Here is a 20438-nt window from a genome sequence, read left to right as displayed (position 1 = left end):
AATGGGTTAGCTTTGATGATTTCTTTAGTCATTCATGTCTACATCTCAGTAGATGTGAATTGCAAGTATATATAGCACAATATTTGAACAAAGATTTATATTACACCTACTGGCATGGCAATGTTATTACCATTTTGCAGTTCACAATATTTGAACAATGAAAATGCAAGTAGTGAAAAATAAAAATATGTTTTGACCCTGATTTTCTGATTTAATTAAAAATAAGAAATTAAAATGATGAAACGAAATAGCCCCGAAAATTGAAATGACTAAAGAAATTAATGAACGGAAATGCATGCAAGTCCTTCCTACATTATCTGAAGAACCCACGTTGGTTTTCTGTTTCCAAAAATAAAAGCATTTTGCAAATTGTACGTAGATTCATTGAAATCCCATCAGTTTTTATTATATGGAAAATAGAAAATTACAAAACCCTAATTACATTTGTTGTTGTAATTCATGAGATGAAGAAAGATGTGATGAAGGGCCTTTTCAAGCACAAGACTCGATCACCCGTTGAGCTTGTTCACCATGCCCACCAACTTCTTTTGTTTCTTGACACCAATACAAGTAGCCGTGAAAATAAGCGTGAAGAAAAGGTTATTCCTTCAATGTTTGTTTTAGTTAATTATATTCATTAGACCTAAGACTATATCCATTCTATTGAAACAATATATTCATTCACACGTTGTAATTGCAGTTATCAGAGCTAAGCAAGACGATATTGGAGATAAGGACTATTCTGTATGGAAATGGTGCATCAGAGCCAAACCCTGATGCATGTTCTCAATTGACTCGGGAGTTTTTTAAAGAGGACACATTTCGACTTCTTATCATCTCTCTTCCAAACCTTAAACTCGGGGTATTCAATTATTTATATATATATATGCTCTTTTTCATTTAATTATATTAGAGAATATAATAATTTACATCTATTTGATTCCTATATGTGAAGCCCCGCCAAGATGCTACTCATGTCATTGCAAACTTGCAAAGGCAGAGAGTTAATTCAAAACTAATTGCTTCTCACTACCTGGAAAATAATATAGACCTTGTGGATATTCTCATGCAAGGGTAAGCTTTCCAAACAGAAGGTAACTAAATGTTAGACACTTTCCATATATAGTTGACAAGAGATTTCTTTACTAGTTATGAAAAAGAAGGTGACGTTGCTTTGACATATGGCGCTGTTGCAAGAGAATGCATACGTCACCAGAGCGTTGCAAGGTAAGCAAGTCAAATGATTTATATACTCATATCATACAGGTTTAACCATGATTCTTCAGATCTCTTTCTATTCATTGTCTTAATTTATATTTATCAGACATGTCTTGGAATCAGAGCACATGAAGAAGTTTTTTGAATATGTTCAAATACCAAATTTTGAAGTAGCATCAGATGCTGGTGCAACTTTTAAAGTTGAGTATGCTTATGATACCACATCTTTTAATTTCCACTCAATATCTTTTCAAGTTCTCATGGTTGTAATTTATTTATTCTTTTACTTGCAAAAAAGTTCCAAAACATATCTATAATTTGTTTCAAGTATTTTTATGCAGACTTTATGTTATTCAATAATGGATAGTAATAAAAGATATAAATATGTAATATTGGCATGGATGTATCTATATGCAGAACTCTTTATACTTGGAAAGAACTATGTTTTATAGCAATTTTTTAGTGTTATCAATTTATTTGTTGCTAATACAAAGTTCCCTGTTCACTATTTCGCTCTTATAGAACTTATTTATTTAGAATGAAAGCTTATACATTCCCCTTATTGATATACACAGGAACTACTGACAAGGCATAAATCTACGGTTGCTGAATTTCTTTCTAAAAACTATGATTGGGTAAGTGTGAAATAAAAATATGCTTAGTAGCTTAATGCCATGCATGGAATCAGTGTCTAAAAGCAATCGAGCCTACAGAAGACTGAGATTTCCCCCAGCATTTTTTAGCTTCCAATATGTTTGTAAAAAATTAAATCAGCCAATTTTGGTGTAAAAAGAGTTAAATAGTCATGAGTTCATGCTTCTTGGTTGGAGTGTAAGTTTTGTAGCTTATTATAAGCAATGTCAGTATGGAAAATTGTTAGACAGGTTTGGACCATAATTAAGATTAACTTTAAATCGGAAGATAGGAATATAAAATAATTGAAGTCACTACTTCTTACATATTATTAGCTGTCTGCAATTTCATTCAAGTAATAAAGTAGTTTGGTTTTTTGGTTCAGAATTGCAATGCTTTTAACCATAATGTTTTTAAGATAATAATATCTTCTAAACTGATTTACTCTTTCCTTGTCAGTTTTTTAAGGAATACAACTCCCTGCTGGAATCTACAAGTTATTTTACTAGAAGACGTGCGGTCAAGGTATAAAATTAAGGTTTAAATATGTTTTTAGTTCTTGTAAATAGACGATTTTAACTCTTGAATATGATTGGATCAAACAGTTTGAAGAACATCTAATTCATGGTAATAAAATGTGTTACAGTTACTTGGAGATATGTTGTTGGATCGCTCGAATTCTGCAGTAATGGTTCGGTATGTGAGCTCATTGGATAACATGGTGATCCTCATGAATCTCCTAAGAGTATGCTCTTTTCTATACACACATTTTTCATACTTAATTGCTTAACATAAAACAAAAGTGCTATTATTAGTTAAATCTTAATTTGCAGGATTCTAATAAGACAATTCAGTTTGAAACCTTCAATGTTTTCAAGGTGTGTCATGTGACAAATTTCTCCATGTCTTTTCAATTACAACTTTGTTAGTTTGGATTTGATTATTTTAATTCTTGGTATTGGCAGTTGTTTGTTGCAAATCAAAATAAGCCTCCTGAGGTTATCAGTATACTTGTTACAAACAAGTCTAAGCTTTTGCAATTCTTATCCAATTTCAATAGCGAAAAAGGTACAAATGATATTGTATGTCCAATCAATTAAATGCTCAATATTCATTAAAATATAACATAACTCTTAAATATGCTTAGTGACTATAAAATAGAGCCATCTTAGTTATTCATTGTTTTATTTTTTAGACAATTACGTGGTTGGAATAAGCTTAGCTTAGCTGAACATAGTTATGTTATTAGTTTGAAGTTATTGTTATGTGAAAGATAAATATTATTATTTTGTTTGAAGCGGACGAGCAATTTCAAGCAGATAGACGACAAGTAATTAGTGAGATAATTACTGTTGGACAAGAGGATCGGCCATGCACATCTTCGGATGACTGTGAAGTTCAATGTTGAATACCTTTTGCACCATTTTTCACTTATCTTTTTCCTTTTCTTCAGTCCCACTTTTCCTATGTTAAATGTCATCATTATATCCATTGGGAATAATTAAATATATATAATTCTTCAAAAGACACAACTATTTTTTTCATATTTTAATGCTTGACTTGTATTATATATATCTAACACGATTTGTATAACTCATCATAGTGAGTGGGGGAAGTCTTCACCTTGGATAGCGAATGTATCCGAATGTCAACTCTAGTAGTAGGCCTATCCAATATGCATGATTGGTTGTGGATATACGTGGCCATGGGATGACCATGACACATGTCAAGACGCCCAATCATAAAATGGAGAGGCAAGTACCATATAATAACACATAAAAAACATGTGATCCTCTCCTGACCTGACATTGGTGAGCACACATGACCATGTCTAACCAAACAAAGCTACTAACTTATTTGTAGTCGAATAAATAAATTCGAAAGCTACACAATATGCATGAATAGATGACTATTCCCCATAAAAACTGTTGACAAAACCAGGATACCAACATAACCAACTAACCGTACTTCTCTAACTCTCTAGTTAACATCAAATAACCACTGAAACAAATCCAGTTCGATATAATGTTCACAATTTCTACAAATCTTTCAAATCATATAGCTGTGTAGAAAATGGAAACTGGACCAAACTCAACTACATTCTACAATAATATCTTTAAAAACAAGTGCAATAGAAGACTAATAGGACAGGAATTTGGTGAACAAAATTCCATTTCTCAGAGGAAGTTTAAATTTGTAGCACAAAATATTCCCCTTGAAAAAAGAATCAGCATATGTTTGTAACTTATTAACGGGGACCCAAGATGGGTATCCCTTCAATAATGTTTCACACTAGTAATCAACAAAAACCTGAGATACAATCTGCTAAAACCAAATCAAACCAAAACAATTCCTGAGCAGAACTCAACTTTGTAAGACATTACTTGCAAAAAACTACCCCTCAACAAAGAAAAAAAGGAAAAAAATTAAATACTTATGCCTTGTAAGTGAGGCATGATACAGTTGGGCTATATCCCGCAATCAGATTTTACATCTCACTTAAATCCCAAAACCTAAATAGTAACACAAAAAACTGAAGCCTTAACATTCCCTTGTGTGTAACTTGTATCTCTATATCTGAATCCTCAAAACATCTACGGAATACAGTAACAGTGGCCTGCAAAATTCACAATTCAACCCCTTCACTGGATTTTATCTTCTTCACCTACAACTTTGTGTCATCAATATTCAATATGATCTTCCTATGTAGCAATTCCTGAAGCAAACATACAAGTTTATCCCTCTTAGCATACCTCATAATTGGAAAATAAATAAACATATTTCAAGTACAATGCTCAAGTCTTAATTTCCATTCAGATTATATGTTGTTGTAGAAAACCTAGCACAACAAAGGAACATACAGCAGAATAGCATTAGTTAATGAAATTCTAAAATACTCCCAAAGTATTACTATGGGTATTATTTTTTTAACCAACGGTATGGATGGTTATAGATGCCTTGTGTGGACTGTGGAGTGATTTAATAGCCCCAACCCAGAGTACGTAAGAACTTTGCCTAGGTGGGAGAGTAAGAACCAAGAGAATTACAGACAACAAAACATCTAACTCATAAGAAGATTTGACTACATGCAACAGAAAGTTATCAGTTATCACACATTATACCATACTCTAATGTCCAAGTCAGATATTAAATACAACAACAACAACCAAGCCTTTATCTTACTAGGTGGGGTTGGCTACATGGAACTTAATTTTCCAATGAAATAAGGAACATAGTTACTCTTATAAAGGGCATGAATATTTGTATCTGACATTTACTAATAATGCCGTGCAACTAGTAGAGAACAATCATCTAGATCATTGCACGAAAGTTCAAACAAATATTGAAACAGTTAAACGATGTCTCAACCATATTTTGAGGCTTGTATTAATATATATACTGCTACTATACACTAAAGGGACTACTATTAAAGGGGGAAATTTAGGAAATTTAGCAGAAACTGAGATAAAATTGAGATGAACATGTCTCATACCCCTATTTGGCTGCCTCTGATTAACAGTATAACCGCCAACATAACCAGGAGGACTTTTAGCAGAAACAACTGAAGCTGCACTGCCAAGTCCATAACCGAAGGGACCAGATCCGTCTCGTTCAGAATTTGAAGATCGCCAAGTTGGGTCCCCATAAACAGAACTACTATTGTAAAATTCAGCAAAAGCCCCATCAACACCAACATTTGATGGAGAGTAAGATGTTGGGGTGATAGTGGTAGCATTGATTCTTTCGTACCCTCCATTACCCAAACCATAACTGTTGTTGGCACCACATCCATAGCCAAGGTTGCCACTACTCTGTGACACATTGTTCCCTCCCCCCGGCCCAGAAATTGCGGCTGAAGAACCCCAGTTGACTCCAGTATTGCCGAACGCGTTTCCTCTAACAACACTCCCACTACCTGATCCAATGTATGCATTGGAGTTTGCAGAAGTTGTTCCATAACTAAGGCCACCGTTCCCCCACAAATTTCGAGTCACAGAGCTGAAGAAAGAATTGTTTCCTCCGTTACCACTGTCATATCCAACAGGACTGCCAAAGCTATTAGAGCTGCCAATATAATAAGGATTTAATCCCCTACCATAACTAAGATTACCACTGAAATTTGCATTCCCTCCAAATCCAGCAGCACTCAAGCCAGGCTCAAAGTTCATACCCATTCCATAACCAGAACCAAATGGAGCACTAGCAATGGGGCTGAATCTACCATCCACCTGAAGTCCATAGCCTCCAACAGTACTTGGAGGATACCCTTGAGTGAAGCCATTTAAGAAACTATTGACCCTACTCAGACCATAGTTATATCCACCAATTGGGCTGCGGCTTGGTCCAGGTGATAACTCCTTAGGAACTGCGCGCTTGACCTCAACCATTTTCCCATTCAGTTCATGAAATGTATTAAGTAAGACCTTCTCAACAGCATTCTCGGAATCATAAGTGATAAATCCAAAGCCTCTTGGCCTCTGAGTGTTGTGATCATACATGACCACAACATCTGTAATAGTTCCAAACTGATCAAAGTACTTCTTGAAATCACTCTCTGTCACAGTTGATGCTAAACCTCCAACAAACATCTTTCTTGTGCAGCCTGGACCAGGAGAACCATGGATGATGCTGCCATTGTTCCTACTCACTACGTTCTGGTCATCCCTGGGAACAGCTTTCTTCGCCTCAACCTAGTGATAGTTGAAACGACATTAACTAAAAATCAGGAAAGGAAAAGATATGAAGGCCTATCAATCCTTCAAATATATATTTAGAAGTGAAGCCAAAGATAATAATAAAAAGAAAAGGAAATAAGATAAGAGAATATAAAATACAGGCATAGTCATGGTCCATTCTAAAATCTAGCTTAGAAAATTACAAGAACATAACAATTTTACAAATCAAAGAACAAGTCAATATTAGAAACTGTTATTTGCTAGTTTGGAATTAAGTGATCATGTTGTGCAAGTCTAAGAGAACTTTAATATCAAATGCATGTAAAAGACATAAAAGGCGATAGAACAAGAAATTACCATCCTTCCATCAATGTTGTGCTTCTCTTTTACAACTACATCCGCAACAGCTGGGTCAGAAAAAACAACAAAACCAAACCCACGGGCTCTACCAGTTGTCCGATCTTTCATGATCACTGATTCCACAACCTCACCGTAGTTACTGAAATACTCCCTGAGTCGCTCTTCATTCGTGTCCCATGATATCCCACCAATGAATAACTTGCCATTATCTGATTGCATTTTATCTACAAGCAAAAGACACATAGTTCATCCATTGAGCTCAAAAATGCAAGTAGCTGTACCATTAGAAATGATAAATAAAAAACCCAATCTTCCAAGGAGAAATGAAGCAGCTAACTAGAAGGGTAAAAGAGAATGCCTGTTACTGATGGATCCAATCCAATTCATTGAACATATCTATAGGCTATAATGGTATACAGTATAGAATAGAAAAGTGAAGAGCAGACAGCAGAAAGATAAAATAACAAGTTGGTAGCATTATGATATATGAAATTGTTAAAATAGAATAGAAAGAGAGAGTAGCAGCAAAAGCAAAAGATGATAGCAACCTCAGAAAGTGTATTAACGATGTTGCAAAGATATATTGTCGGATTCAATTATGAAACATTGGATCCTTCACAAAGCAGTCCTAAAAAAACAAAAAAAAAACATTTTGAGTAAAGAAAGATCGAAAGGGAGACCCAAATGAAGAAAGATAAAAACTTGGATGAAGAAACACACCGATTTAAGATCTGAGGGGGAGGCAGAATGAGATTATAAGAAGAAATGGAAATGGTAGGTTCAATAATAATAATAATAATAATGTCTTATAATGCCTCCCCGCCCCTTTTATTTTATTTTTTTTCAATTTGTTTTATTAGATTACCAACTGCAATTTCAATTATCAAACCGATTGGAAAACTTTATATATACAAAAAGTGTAGAGAGAGAAAGAGAAAGATTGAAACTTTATAAGGAGGGATGAGAAACCATATATAGGGTCTCTGGAAATGGAGGAGGAACATATGAACATCATTTTCCATTTTTTATTTTTTTAAAAGACAAAATCAAATAAAACAATACTATCCATATATATAATGCTCTTTAGTGAATAGCGGGTCTAAGCCCAAATAGAGATTACAATAAAAGAAAAGAAATTATTTTGAGCTTGTTTATCACAATCATAGTGAATTTGGTAAAAGCAGTGTTAACCTCTGTAAAGAAATTATTCTGACTGCTGGCTGAACATTTTACAAGGCATTTGGCATTTGAAGTTATTTTGGATTGATTATTAGCCTTATCATTCGTGTATTGCCTTTTGTCTATGCAAAATTCCGAGTCATTGAAAATCATGTTTAGTCCAAATTAGCCACTTAAAATTCTGCTTCTAATTCTCTGCTAAAATTGTTTATGAGGAGTTTGACACTAACAAGGGATTTAGAGTTTTGAGTAAAGTGTATGAGTGTAATACAAAATCTAAAATTCAGAAGTTCATTGTAATATTTGAGATTAGGGGGATGTGCATATCATCATGACAAACCTCAGTACATTTTTTCCAAAGTTGTAATAATCAATTAGAAAGATATTATTAAGTGCACATTTGCAAAACATACCAACATGCTAGAACTTACACTTCCTCTCATCCATGAATAGTTACAAATAAGCTAATTAATCAAAACTTGGAATTCATCACTTTTTTACAGCATTGTTCTTGCTGTTGGATGTTATTGGTATAGATGATGTTCAACATTTTGTTGTTTAGTCTTTCTTGTTTACTAACTATTCTGATAGGCCACTTTTAGTAACTTGCTTTTCTCAAATGCTCATCTTACAACTTAATTACAAACCTCATGGTCATAGACAGTGATTAAGTGTTCTTCACTTGTTATGACAAGTTGAAGTCCCCTCAGCCCCCCCAACCTTTTTTGTCCAATTTTCCAAGTAATGTATCTGTTGACATGTATGAATATGTGTACGTTACAAAATTATATTAGCCTAATCAATTTCCTAGCAATATTCTCATAGATTACTTTTCTATGAAATTCGAATAAAGGAAAAGGAGAGTTGAGAGTTGAGACTTCAATTGATTGTTCTTTTTTGTATCCATATTCATACATGTTAACAGTGAAGTTCTTATGATACAATGGCTTGGACAATTGGCTAGGCTTGAATTCATGGCTTTCTCTTAAGTTTCCTACTTCCAAATAAAGTTATGCGGCGAAATACCTTCAGTAACCGGCTTGCATACTTTCTTTGTGAAGCAAAATTTACAGAACTCATGCAACAAGTGGCCTGTCCAATTGGATTCCTCCTTTTACTTATTGATCTAGTTTCTAAGCCACATTGCTTCATCTTCTCTGTTTTGATCAAATTTCCTGCTTCTGATTTTGTAACATTGTTTTGCAATTGAAGGCTTTTCTTCAAGGACATGAGTTCTTGTTCAAGATTTTGGATTCTGAAGCTTGTGGACTCATATTCTGCGGTTGAGTACTCGCAATTATGCATCAGAATATCTTTCTTCTTCAAAAAGAAACTCAAGGGTCTGCTATCAGTGCATGGACTCTCTCCTAGATTCTGGCTTGTAGAATATGGACATTTAGAACTTGATAAGCTTCCTGATAACTCTCCACAATTTGCATACCTAAATGAATCTGAGCAGTCTTTGAAGGCTTTGTGTGTATTGATCTGTTGAACAAAAAGTGCTTGGACAATTAAACGCAGAGGCATCATTTCATTTTGGACAGCTTCAATGCATGCCTCTTGTGATAACTTTTGGCAGTCTAGGTGCTTGCACACTGCTCCCTTCTCATCTTGGGATATATCTGGATGTATCTATAGGATCAAAGCAAAACATGTAAGTAATAGGAAGGTTAGAACTTGCCAAGGGATCAATCTTATATAATTCTTCACTTAGAACACTTGGTTAAATCCTATAAGTTTATTGAATAAAAATTTTGTGCATGCTTACCTTGAGAAAGTTGTTGATTGCTCTGTAGAGTTGGTAATGGTTTTGTCTATAAGAAGGTGGCACCTTTTCAATGAGTTCCATGAATCTCTTAGGTCCCATGTCTTGATCTACAGCCACTTTTGATAAATATGCATCCCACAATTCTGCAACCCTATAGTTACTAGCTTCAGGGGTATGGTTTACATATGAGTTAGATGCTACATATGCTAAAATTATGCTTTCCATAGTTCCCAACTCCATGCTGGATGACATTGAATCTTTTCCACTTTCAGGAGTAAGAAAATCCTCCACTTGTGCAAAGTGCAAAAGTGATGTAATGTGGTTTTGCAACATGGCCTTACTATTGCTTCTCAAACCAAACTCGAGAGATTTTGAGAGCAAGGCAAAATAAAAACCAACAGGTATCACTTTACTAGCCTTATCACTCATAGGAAGAAGATCAACAATACCTTGTAGAATTTCTGAAGTTCTTGCCTTACTATTCATGTCAACATCTTCCCAAGTTTTCTCACACGAGCTCTCACAAAATTGGTGTGTCTTTTTATAGAGCAGCCACTTATTAGCATAGAATACTATGATTGGACTTACATACTTTTCTTTCATTCCTTGTCTCCTCAAAGATCCTATAACCCTTTTGAAAAAATCAAATGGTAGAGCAATCAAATCCTTCATCCAAAGTTCTTGGCTCACAATATCCTTCATTATCTCACAACTCCAAGCTTGTGAAGCTAGTTCTTCCAATGTTATAACTGGTGTATCTCTCCTTCTTTCAGGATCAAGTATCTCCATGCATGCCATGAAAGCAAGAGACTCGATGCAGCGACTTACTATTAACAGATCTTCAGACCAAGGAAGCAGCATCTTACACCTTTGGAGTGCAATAAGTGTATCATCCCAACTTTGCAACACTACTTGATTGAGATAAAGATCAAAGCGTTCACAAAGGTTGCTTGAACAGTAGTCTTCAGTCATTTCAAGGAATTCTGCTGCACACCGAAGCGCTGCTACATTAAAAGGATCAATCAATGTGGAGGAGCCATAGATGAACAAAGCAATCATCTCAAAGGTTTCTGGTCCTCCAGGGAAAGTTTGTGGCAGCTCAACCTCATTTGTATCATTTAACCTTTTCTTGAAGTATCCACTCTTTGAAGTCAGAGGAAACTGAAATATCAACATAACATGTAAATACATATAAGTTGCACTTTAAGTGAATGAATAAGCTTTTAGAAAGAAAAACATTGTTTGATTTAATTTGTATCCAACTCACTTTGTGTAGGTTAAACATCTTATCTTTAACTCGAACACGAGTGGAAACAGGTAAACCAGTCTCTTGGCTCCTGATTAAAAGTTAAGAATTCATGAGAATTGAAAGAGAGGTTAAATGGAGATGTTTAACAAAATAAAACTTAACATGTTATATTCTTATTGGATAATGATACAACACAACAAACGAACACATGAAGAACATGTAAGTTTTGTGACATCTAAGTACACACATGATTGAACTTGATTCCATAGTCTTACCATGTAATGACCTTAATCTTGAGCAAGACCCCAATGTTAGGTGAAGAGAAAGGGCTTGAAGTTATAGAATAATCTTTTGGGCTCACAACCTCCATGATTAACAGAGGCTACTAAGTGTACTTAACAAATGAATGGAAGCTGAATCACTTTCTTTGTCAGAAGAAACTAGAATACAAAGTAGTAGAAGTGCAGCAAGGTTGTATTAATATTAAGGAAGGAAATGGGTGATGAAGGAGTGGAAGTGTGAAAATATGTGGAGTTTGATGAGTTTGTCACAACACATATGTACAGGGTTCTATTATTATTCACCTTGGTTTATAGTAGTCAAAGTCAACATGCACACGAGTGAAACTCCAACTCCAAAGTTTAAGCCTTAAAAATTGTTCTCGAATGTTGAGAAGTTGAATTCTTGTGCTACAACTTGGCTGCCTCGGCCAATAGAATATGGTACCTTTTCATGCATTCTAACACATCACTATCTTGCACTTCAAGTTTGTGAAGGTAAGCCATACCCATAATCAAGGGTATCCCAATATATAAATTTATATGATGATGTGTGGCTGTCTTACAGCAAAGGTCACTCCTAGATATAAAATTTATGCCCATGACCTTATATTATACTTGAACATTTAGTTGAGTCTTATAACATAGGTAACATGTTCAACTCAGGATAATATATCTTGCCCTATAATTAAGTGAAAAGAGAAATGATGTGGAATTGGTTTAGATTGTGATAAAGAAGGAAGTTGGCACATTGGGAAATAGGAAAATGTATGTAAGCAATAATAAAATAGTAAATGGTAAAGTGATTGAAGATGAAGTGCATGAGAAGTTAGTTTTGTGGCATATGGTAACGCCCAAGACGGCACGGCTACTCAAATTTGGTTAATGACTTTTGCTTAATGCTTCCTATCACCCTAGCAACCTCTATCCCAATGTTTACTTCCCCACTTTTTTAAAATTAACTAAGCTCCCTTCCAAACTCATCCATCTCAGATATTATTAAATATATTTTTGTGTGCAACTTCCCCTTTCATTAAATAATCAATCATAAAAGCTATTATTGATATTTTCAAATAACAAATAATTAGATCCAACAAATTTCATCCCCTTCCCCTTCTATCTATATATACAAATATAATTATAGAGGAAGAAAGGTTTGGTAACTAATCTCTAGGAACGTGATGCTATATATTTTTAGAAATCTTTTTAGCTCAATTAATTGCTGATGTCAAAACAGAGGGTTTAGATACTCTAGCTGAAAAAGGAAGTGTGGAGCATATTACAATTGGTTTGAGATAGACTTTGGAACATATAGCAAATCCTTGTTCAGTTGTGTCAGAGTTTAAGAAAGAAAATAATGAAGGGAATGAGAATCCTTAAATGGGTAGCTATTTAGGGGACTAACATGTGTTGTTGCACCTGGTATGCTACAAATATGTGCCATGATTGTAATACACCAAGTGGAACAACAAATGTTTCCAGGTATGATAAAGTTAGACAATAAAGAAAAGGTAACCTCATAAACATAGAATTTGATATTGATATGTACCAAATAAAAACTAAGTTAAATTCTTTAAATTAACATTATTACACCTAGTGATATTTGATTGGTTGGAGCCAGAGAGAATTATTTTGGGATAGATTTATATTCATAAACTTATACCTATGTGATTGATTCAGTAAGCAGATTTTTATGCTAAAGGGTATGTGGTTCACATGTGGGGCAATTTTATATACACCCAAACATCACTACTCACACCAGACGGATGGAGTTAGACATCTCTAGATGGACTATCTGTCAGTGTAAATTGTCAGACGGGGTGGACCATCTGTCTCAGTATGAGAAATGGTTTTGTTGGGTTTCAATACAATTTCCCATATATGTCTTGCATGTTCTACATCCTACCTTGCTGTATAACACACTTTGGGTGGACACAGAAGAATGTAGGTGCCAGATTCTCATGTAAATAGGTATAATTATCTGTATTAGTAAGCTGCAATTGATTCTTAAGGAGAACCTCTAAAGGTCTCTCTAAGCGAGTAAAACAAAATATACCAAAAAATAAATAATGGAACCTGTTGGAAGACCTACTAGTAGATTTGCATTTTTCACCAAAGGTAAACAGTTATGCATTGTCCAAGTTATGTACATCATCACTGATATAGTGAAAGTGGAGTAGAAATGTAAGTATGTAACATTGTTGTAAACACAAATATACTTGAAAGTAAAAAGTAGTTTGGGCAAATCAATTGATGGGAGTTGATTGTTCGTTGTTGAGTTCAAAAAGGAAAGGATCCATAAGAAGATTTGTAGCTGAAGGCCTTGCCCTTGGTTGTGCTATGCACTTATCAATGAATGCCTTCACCTCTGGATCTGTGACTTTGTTCAATGATTGAGGTTTAGTTCCCATTGTGACCTTTCTGTATATCTTGGCAACACTATCACATTCACTGTAGGGTATCTCCATTGTAACCATTTCAAGCAAACACATTCCAAAAGAGTATATGTCCACCATCTCAGTATAATCTTCCTCATACAGCTCGGGTGCCATGTACTCTGGTGTCCCTAAAATTGAATGTGCTGCATGGTTCCGTCCCACTATAGCTGCCAATCCAAGATCACCAATTTTCACCTACAAAAACCGAAAGTGCAAAACCATTTTTTCTCAGATTTTAAACAGGTAAAGCAGACATGTAACATGTACATAAATCTCATATCAGAAAACATTGTTATTTGTTATGTTTCAAAATGAGAATTGCTGTAGGGTTTTTAGGATTTACTTTCAACATAAGCTTACAAATAAAACTATTCACCGCTTCAACAAAAAATTGCAGGACTTGAATACTCTAAAGTGATCAAGTAAGGGTCTTTCCACCTTTATATCATTTATTAGATTAAGACCATGATGTATTTTATCAAATCAAGTGTGGATAGACCCTTGCTCAGTTCAGAGACAATTAACAAAGATAGTGAGTGTCCTTACCTGACCAATGTTCCCATTAACAAAGATGTTACTGCAATTGAGATCCCTGTGGATAATGCAAGGATCATGAGTATGCAGATACTCCAATCCTTGAAGAAGTTGTTTAGACCATTTCTTCAATGCCCGAATGGAAACATGAGGATGCTTCTTCCTATAATCCCTCAAATTCCCAGAAGTACACACCTCAGTAATAAAATTGATATTATGGTGCTCCTCATCTTTCCACACACTATAACAAACAATGATATACTTGTTGTTGAGTGTTCTGAGCAACTCAATCTCAGAATGAAGCCTGTTTAGGAGGATGGGATCATTGCTGAATTTCCGAAGACGGACCTGATTCCAAGCCACTTCAATTCCTTCCTCTTGATCAAAGGCTCTGTAAACTTTCTTCACAGCACCACAACCAAGTAGATCATTGTAACGACCAAACCTTCCTGTTGGATCAACTTCAACAAATGCTTCAACTTCTCTATCGCAATTGCTTGAGTTCTCAGCACCAGGCATTTTTCAATACCCACCCTAAACCTCTAGTACACAACACAATAAGGACAATTTTAGGTAAACAACTTAATTAACCACTTATTCACTAACCTTATTTTCATAACAAAGGTTTTGAGAAGCTTATTGAAATAAGCTAAAAAGAAGTTTTAGAATTTTGATAAGATGAGTTTGTAAAGACTTGGGAAACCACAATTTAAAATTAGAATGTTTAATTATGAATAAAAATATTGATATGAAGAAAGGGAAGAATTGATTATTGAAAACAAGAGAATAGAATTGAGCTATAAACAAATATATAATTAACACTTTAAACTTGTACGATTGATTAGGAATGATTATTATTGTTATTAGTATGCATGAAGATGCGTTATTTTAGTAATTTACCTAATAGAAGAAAGTGGTGAGCCAAAGCTTAGAAATGAGGAAGGGAGAAAGGAAGGAAGGAAGGAATGAGGCTATACGATGTCGTTTCCATAAATTATTAGACAAGAAGATTGACCAAATGAGGATATAGAAATTCAAAATATCTTCTCACATGAAAATTATTTCCACCGACACTTTTTTTATTTGGAGTATATCCACTTTTTTATTATCCTTTAGGTGTGTTGCTCACAAAAAGCAAAATAATAATGTAATTGAAAACACTGCATAGTTTATTATATTCACGAGAAGCATAGGGAAACGTTGCACTCAAAACAAAAGTTTCAGGGAACTCCTGTGCTATATAGCCTTATTCATCAAACTTCAAACAAATCATTTAAATACAATTACCCTACTGTCATATTTTTCTCCATTTCCTCCCTGTTTATTTATCTCAACCTCTTTTTTTATCAAAGTAACAATCTTTGCTTTGGGTGTAGTAAGTTCAGTTTCTTTGCCCACTTGTTTATTCTTTCTCTTTAGAACAAAAACTAATTTGCATCAATAAGTTTAACACCTACATGATATATCACTTTCTTGAGAATAACTCTAGTGGTCACATGCTTCAATTTAAATGCTCAGATCAATAGATTATGATGCATATCGCATGCTGACAAGAACCTCAAGTCTTGTACCCTATCTTAATATGACAATAACTCTTAAGGCTATAACATTCTGTAAGCAACTAAGCACTGATGTGCAATATACACCCATTCATCATTGTTATATGGGATTTGGCTACTGACATTACACTCATATATGAACCTAGAGATAGGCTCAAAGAAACTCGCAATAAAAAAATCCAAAGTGATAGGCAACAGGCAAGTTAGTAGTCCTCATAGTTAATCTAATACACAATGCTTCCACTATAGAAAGATGGACTGGAGAACTTATGAATAAATTTTTCCATATAAGCAACTAGAAATCAATGAGTAGGACACTAAAAAAAGAGAATTACCACTCTAAAATGATGATACCACTTACAAGGATCAGAATGCAAACTTTATTATTCTCATATTGCTCTCTCTTATGATTGATGAGATCTTAACACATTATCCAGAGTAAAATAACCTTACAATATGATCACTATATCATGGTTTCATAATATATTACAACATATCACCAGGGAGGATTGGAACCCTCTCTGACAGATGGAGACCTTGAAGCCACACTCCCATCTTTACCAAACCTTGAAACACTTCTGCCACTTCTAGGAGTAGCCAAAGCAGGACTAGAACCACGATAACTTGCACGAAGTGATTCATCAACAGACGATGAGTTCTTCGCAATTGCATTCCTCATAAACTTCTGAGCAGCAGGAGAAAGTGTCCGCATGCTTGGACTAGCACTTCCACTCCTAACCGGTGATGCCAAGGGAGGCTTGCTAAACATCTTTGACCTCTCCCTCAGCTTCCTTGCAGCCTCCCTGGAAAGTGAGTGCGCTCTTGCATCTCTTGTAGGTGCAGAAGGAATCTTGTAATGAGGTCCATCAGCACTCCCACCAATATCAATCGGTGTATCCTCTAGGTCCAACCTCATCGGTGTGCCTTCTATTTCTCCCCAAGTAATAAAGGGTGATTCATCAGCCCCAGGTGCAGGAGACGGGGTCTTAACATAGCTATATCCATTCTCAGTTTTCTTCTCAGATTCCAAATAAAATGGATTGGGAGTTTTCCTCAAGTCCTCCAGATCATACTTCTTTAATTTCTCTGCATCTCTAAGAGACATAGGAACCGGAGTAGCACCGACAACAGGGGTATAATGCATCTCAGCATCCACATAATCTTTCGGCCTAGAATCCATGACTTTACCATGAAACCTCGTATTTGTGCGACTGATCTCCTTGGTCATGCCTTTAATCCTAACTGCCCTTTCATCTTCAGTCAATGGTACCTCACCCAGATCAGCAGGATGATACATCAACAGATTCTTGGCCGTATAATTCCACCCTTCCAATGTGCTCGGAGGTTGATAAGATGTTCCATAACCATCAGTAATCCTCTCCCTCTTCACATCACCCTCAATACCCATAACGCCATCATCATTATCTTTCTCACTTTCATTCATCAAATACCCAAACCTCTCTTTCCTCTTCCTATTCACTTTCTCCAAAATCTTAGAAAAACTATGATTATCCTCACTCGTATACCTTCTCAAGAATTGATCCAACCCTAGTCCAGTATCCACCACACCACCACCAACAGAAACGCCTTGGCTGTTATCTCTCTCAGGAACCGATAAAGCGGGGGTTTTTAGGGCTTTTTCGTCGAATTCATCTAAAGGGGTGAAATTTCTCATGAAAGTGGAGCCCGGTGTGCGCGTATTTCTATCATCAAGGGTGTTAGAATTGGTTACCTTAGTCGTGCCGTGGCGGCGCTCGATGATTTTCAATTGGGCATCGCGAATTTGAACGGGATCGCCGGTTTTAATGGCTTCGAGCCAATCGAGGCGATCGCGGAGCTTGGAGATGTCGGGGAAGTAATCGCGCTCGATGATCTTCTCCAAAGCTTCGACATAGCTGTCTTCGTCGAGAACAGTGGGTTGGTTCCTTGGGGGGATTGAAGCGGAGGATGAAGAATTAGGGTTAGGGTTAGGGTTTTGAAATTGGGAAAGATGAGGAGAAGGAGAGGGTGAAGATAGATGGAGAGGTGAGTGGCCTGGAGATTGAAGCATCTTTTTGATAATTGAATTGAAAGAGAAGAACAAGGAATTCAATTTGAAATCGAAAGAGAAGAACAAGGAATTCAATTTGAAATTGAAAGTTCCAAGTGGTTAGGGTTTCAGGTCAACCCACACTTTTTGAACTTGAAAGTTGATGACGCGTTCCACCTTTCTTATAAAGATATTTCCTATTTATTTAGTTTAATGTTTTTATATTTAATGATATATAATTAGATTAGGACATGAAGTTTTGGGTATAGAGTATCCTATTTAGATGATAAAAGCTTAATTAAAATGAGGTTGAGACTAGGTGTATTATTTGTATAAATATAAGCTTTTGTGATAAATGATGTACCTGTTACTTAAATTGTGGGATCTAATTATTTGATTAATATATATATCATTGCCATGAGCTATAGATAGATAGTAAGCAGAGACACTGAGACAGAGTAAAAGTGATGTTTTATTATTATTGATAAAAAGGCAGAAACAAGATTACAAGAAAAGGGGAGTATTTGGATAGATCATTGTTGTATGGTGGGGGGTTTAGGTTCGGAGCTGAGTGGTGGAATTGGAGGGTTGTTGTCAAATGTCAAAGCAGCACTGATTCCATGGCACCTTATGAGAGAGGTTTGACATACATTTGGTGTCACAATTCTTGCATTGTTCACAAACAAGCCTGATTTCCCACTGTTGGTTATGTTTATAGACTTGGTTGGAATGCTAGATGGAACAACAGACCCATTTGGAAAATGTAAAAGGTGATTAAGCACTAGTGGTGTTGGAATAGAATGGCTGAGTAGGAAATCATGGAGCTGGAGTGGAGTTATTGAGAACTGAGATAGTTCTGCATCACTTGGCATTAGGAATGTCAGATCATTGTTTTGCAGTGACTTTGGTTGGCTATTAAGGATTTTGAGAAGGATCACAAATCCATAGTAAGAGTGGCTTCTCATGTCGGTCATGGCTGCTTCAAGGTCAGTTTGGTTAAATGAAGGTGTGTTCTCAGATGCAGTGACTGCCAACATTGTAAGAAGGAGCACAAGGCAGAGAGCCATTAGGGAAAAGATCAACAACTTCAACTACTGTTTATGTGTAATCAATGGAATATGACTTAGGCTTGTTATTTATATCCAAATTAATGACTTCACGCCTATGTTGCCACACTTTTCCCCCTTTGTAGGTAGGTGGTAAGCTGGTTATGCATGGACAGATTCTCTTATCCAACCAATATCAACACAAACACAGACACAAACAAACCATATTAATGTTCAGTAGTAAAATATGAACACAAACACAAACAGAGATACCATACTGCATTTGTTTCACCATAGACATTGCTTTTTTTTATGAATGGACAATATCTCCAACTTATTATTTTTTTATATTTTCTTTCAGGAAAAATATTCTTTTAGAAGGATAGACTAGCTAACAGTTCATAAATTGTTGAACTCTATAAAAATATATTTTAGAAGACCTTTTAATCCTGTTTTATAAAAAGACTTGAATTTGGGAGTATTTTAAATGAAATTTAAAACTTTTCAGCTTGTACTTTAATAATTTGCAACACAGCTCAGTTAACACCTTCTAGTTGAATTAAAATACTCAAAAATATATTGAACCATTTGAAGGCAGGCTTGAATATTGTAATATTTTGATACTGAATTTATTGACCTCATTTGCATAAACAAGTCTTTTCAAGCACATTATTATATATATGAATAGATAACCACGCCTGAGGATATATAGTGTTTTGATGTGCTATTGTGATTTGTGATTTGTGATTTGTGTGGATACCAGAGCAAGGGTCTCTATCAAGCTTTGGTCAACACAATGGTCCGTGTCGGAAAATTAGACAGCTCAACTTATAATTTAAATATAATTCATTTCTCATTTTATGTTAAAGTCCAAAACTAAATAATGATAGTATTGAATTATTTAACTTTTACTTGGAGTAGACTAGTAGCAGCTGCATATAAAGTTCAGGATCCGAGGCACATTACACTCTATTATATTTACTACTTTATCATTTATCAAGAATAAAGAGGACTAGATGTGTACCAATTAGTATTAATATAAGATAAATTGATCTTTTATGATGATTATAAAAAACAAGAGATAAAAAAGTTGATAATTTGTGCAGAGACAAATCATAATTAAGGGATAACATATGATTAGTTGAACATTACTTAAACATAATAGTTGCTAGTTTTGATGGAACTAGAAAGTAGAAAAAGTGGTGCATCTGCATCACATGCATTGCCATTTTTACCCTTTACTATTCTGAGTGTCAAGATTTCACCAGAACCATTTGTTGTGACCCTCTTTCTATCTTTTCTGTCACTCAAATCCGTATTCTGCACTGCACACTTCACACTTGGACTCACTCACTCCATCTTTAATCCCTCTATGCTCCTGTCCTTTTCACCCTTCCTTCTAAACCAACTCAAACTTACATATTCAAATATTATCTTTTTATTCTCCATTACCACCACGTGATGCTTGTTA

The 20438-nt window shown here is 35.2% G+C and overlaps 6 protein-coding genes across 10 annotated transcripts; 1 reads left to right on the top strand and 5 right to left on the bottom strand.

The window, feature by feature from the left end:
* LOC109356371 (putative MO25-like protein At5g47540) lies at positions 299 to 3362 on the top strand. 2 transcript variants are annotated; one of them, XM_019599697.1, is made up of 11 exons: positions 299 to 599; positions 701 to 862; positions 956 to 1074; positions 1150 to 1227; positions 1325 to 1418; positions 1794 to 1853; positions 2311 to 2376; positions 2498 to 2596; positions 2685 to 2729; positions 2817 to 2919; positions 3153 to 3362. In XM_019599697.1, the coding sequence occupies exons 1-11, from the start codon at positions 465 to 467 to the stop codon at positions 3257 to 3259; spliced, it is 1068 nt and encodes a 355-aa protein (XP_019455242.1). In that variant the 5' UTR covers positions 299 to 464; the 3' UTR covers positions 3260 to 3362. The 2 variants fall into 2 exon arrangements, with proteins under 2 accessions (XP_019455242.1, XP_019455241.1); XM_019599696.1 differs by having other exon boundaries at positions 300 to 599; positions 3150 to 3361.
* Positions 4067 to 7862, bottom strand: LOC109357551 (heterogeneous nuclear ribonucleoprotein 1-like). Of its 2 annotated transcripts, none has more exons than XM_019601561.1 (5): positions 7608 to 7862; positions 7422 to 7515; positions 6885 to 7114; positions 5345 to 6542; positions 4067 to 4567 (listed from the first exon to the last, which is right to left on the bottom strand). In XM_019601561.1, the coding sequence occupies exons 3-5, from the start codon at positions 7104 to 7106 to the stop codon at positions 4554 to 4556; spliced, it is 1434 nt and encodes a 477-aa protein (XP_019457106.1). In that variant the 5' UTR covers positions 7107 to 7114; positions 7422 to 7515; positions 7608 to 7862; the 3' UTR covers positions 4067 to 4553. The 2 variants fall into 2 exon arrangements, with proteins under 2 accessions (XP_019457106.1, XP_019457107.1); XM_019601562.1 differs by having other exon boundaries at positions 6885 to 7111; positions 7436 to 7515.
* On the bottom strand, positions 8915 to 11843 carry LOC109355989 (BTB/POZ domain-containing protein At5g48130). Of its 2 annotated transcripts, none has more exons than XM_019599301.1 (4): positions 11359 to 11843; positions 11102 to 11171; positions 9898 to 10995; positions 8915 to 9698 (listed from the first exon to the last, which is right to left on the bottom strand). In XM_019599301.1, the coding sequence occupies exons 1-4, from the start codon at positions 11451 to 11453 to the stop codon at positions 9039 to 9041; spliced, it is 1923 nt and encodes a 640-aa protein (XP_019454846.1). In that variant the 5' UTR covers positions 11454 to 11843; the 3' UTR covers positions 8915 to 9038. The 2 variants fall into 2 exon arrangements, with proteins under 2 accessions (XP_019454846.1, XP_019454845.1); XM_019599300.1 differs by having other exon boundaries at positions 9835 to 10995; positions 11359 to 11841.
* Positions 13382 to 14944, bottom strand: LOC109355855 (probable serine/threonine-protein kinase WNK11). Its single transcript, XM_019599103.1, has 3 exons — positions 14346 to 14944; positions 13450 to 13994; positions 13382 to 13393 (listed from the first exon to the last, which is right to left on the bottom strand). The coding sequence occupies exons 1-2, from the start codon at positions 14850 to 14852 to the stop codon at positions 13608 to 13610; spliced, it is 894 nt and encodes a 297-aa protein (XP_019454648.1). The 5' UTR covers positions 14853 to 14944; the 3' UTR covers positions 13382 to 13393; positions 13450 to 13607.
* Positions 16160 to 18086, bottom strand: LOC109357167 (protein DGCR14 homolog). Of its 2 annotated transcripts, none has more exons than XM_019600941.1 (2): positions 18006 to 18086; positions 16160 to 17975 (listed from the first exon to the last, which is right to left on the bottom strand). In XM_019600941.1, exon 2 carries the CDS (start codon positions 17940 to 17942, stop codon positions 16389 to 16391), a length of 1554 nt encoding a protein of 517 aa, XP_019456486.1. In that variant the 5' UTR covers positions 17943 to 17975; positions 18006 to 18086; the 3' UTR covers positions 16160 to 16388. The 2 variants fall into 2 exon arrangements, with proteins under 2 accessions (XP_019456486.1, XP_019456487.1); XM_019600942.1 differs by having other exon boundaries at positions 16160 to 17973; positions 18015 to 18047.
* On the bottom strand, positions 18421 to 19020 carry LOC109356359. The gene has a single exon (XM_019599683.1). The coding sequence runs from the start codon at positions 18986 to 18988 to the stop codon at positions 18455 to 18457; it is 534 nt and encodes a 177-aa protein (XP_019455228.1). The 5' UTR covers positions 18989 to 19020; the 3' UTR covers positions 18421 to 18454.

This window comes from Lupinus angustifolius, chromosome LG09 (assembly GCF_001865875.1).
Source record: "Lupinus angustifolius cultivar Tanjil chromosome LG09, LupAngTanjil_v1.0, whole genome shotgun sequence".
Classification (NCBI taxonomy): domain Eukaryota; kingdom Viridiplantae; phylum Streptophyta; class Magnoliopsida; order Fabales; family Fabaceae; genus Lupinus; species Lupinus angustifolius.
The sequence above is the reverse complement of the archived record's forward strand: the minus strand, read 5'-3'. Positions and strand labels throughout refer to the sequence as shown.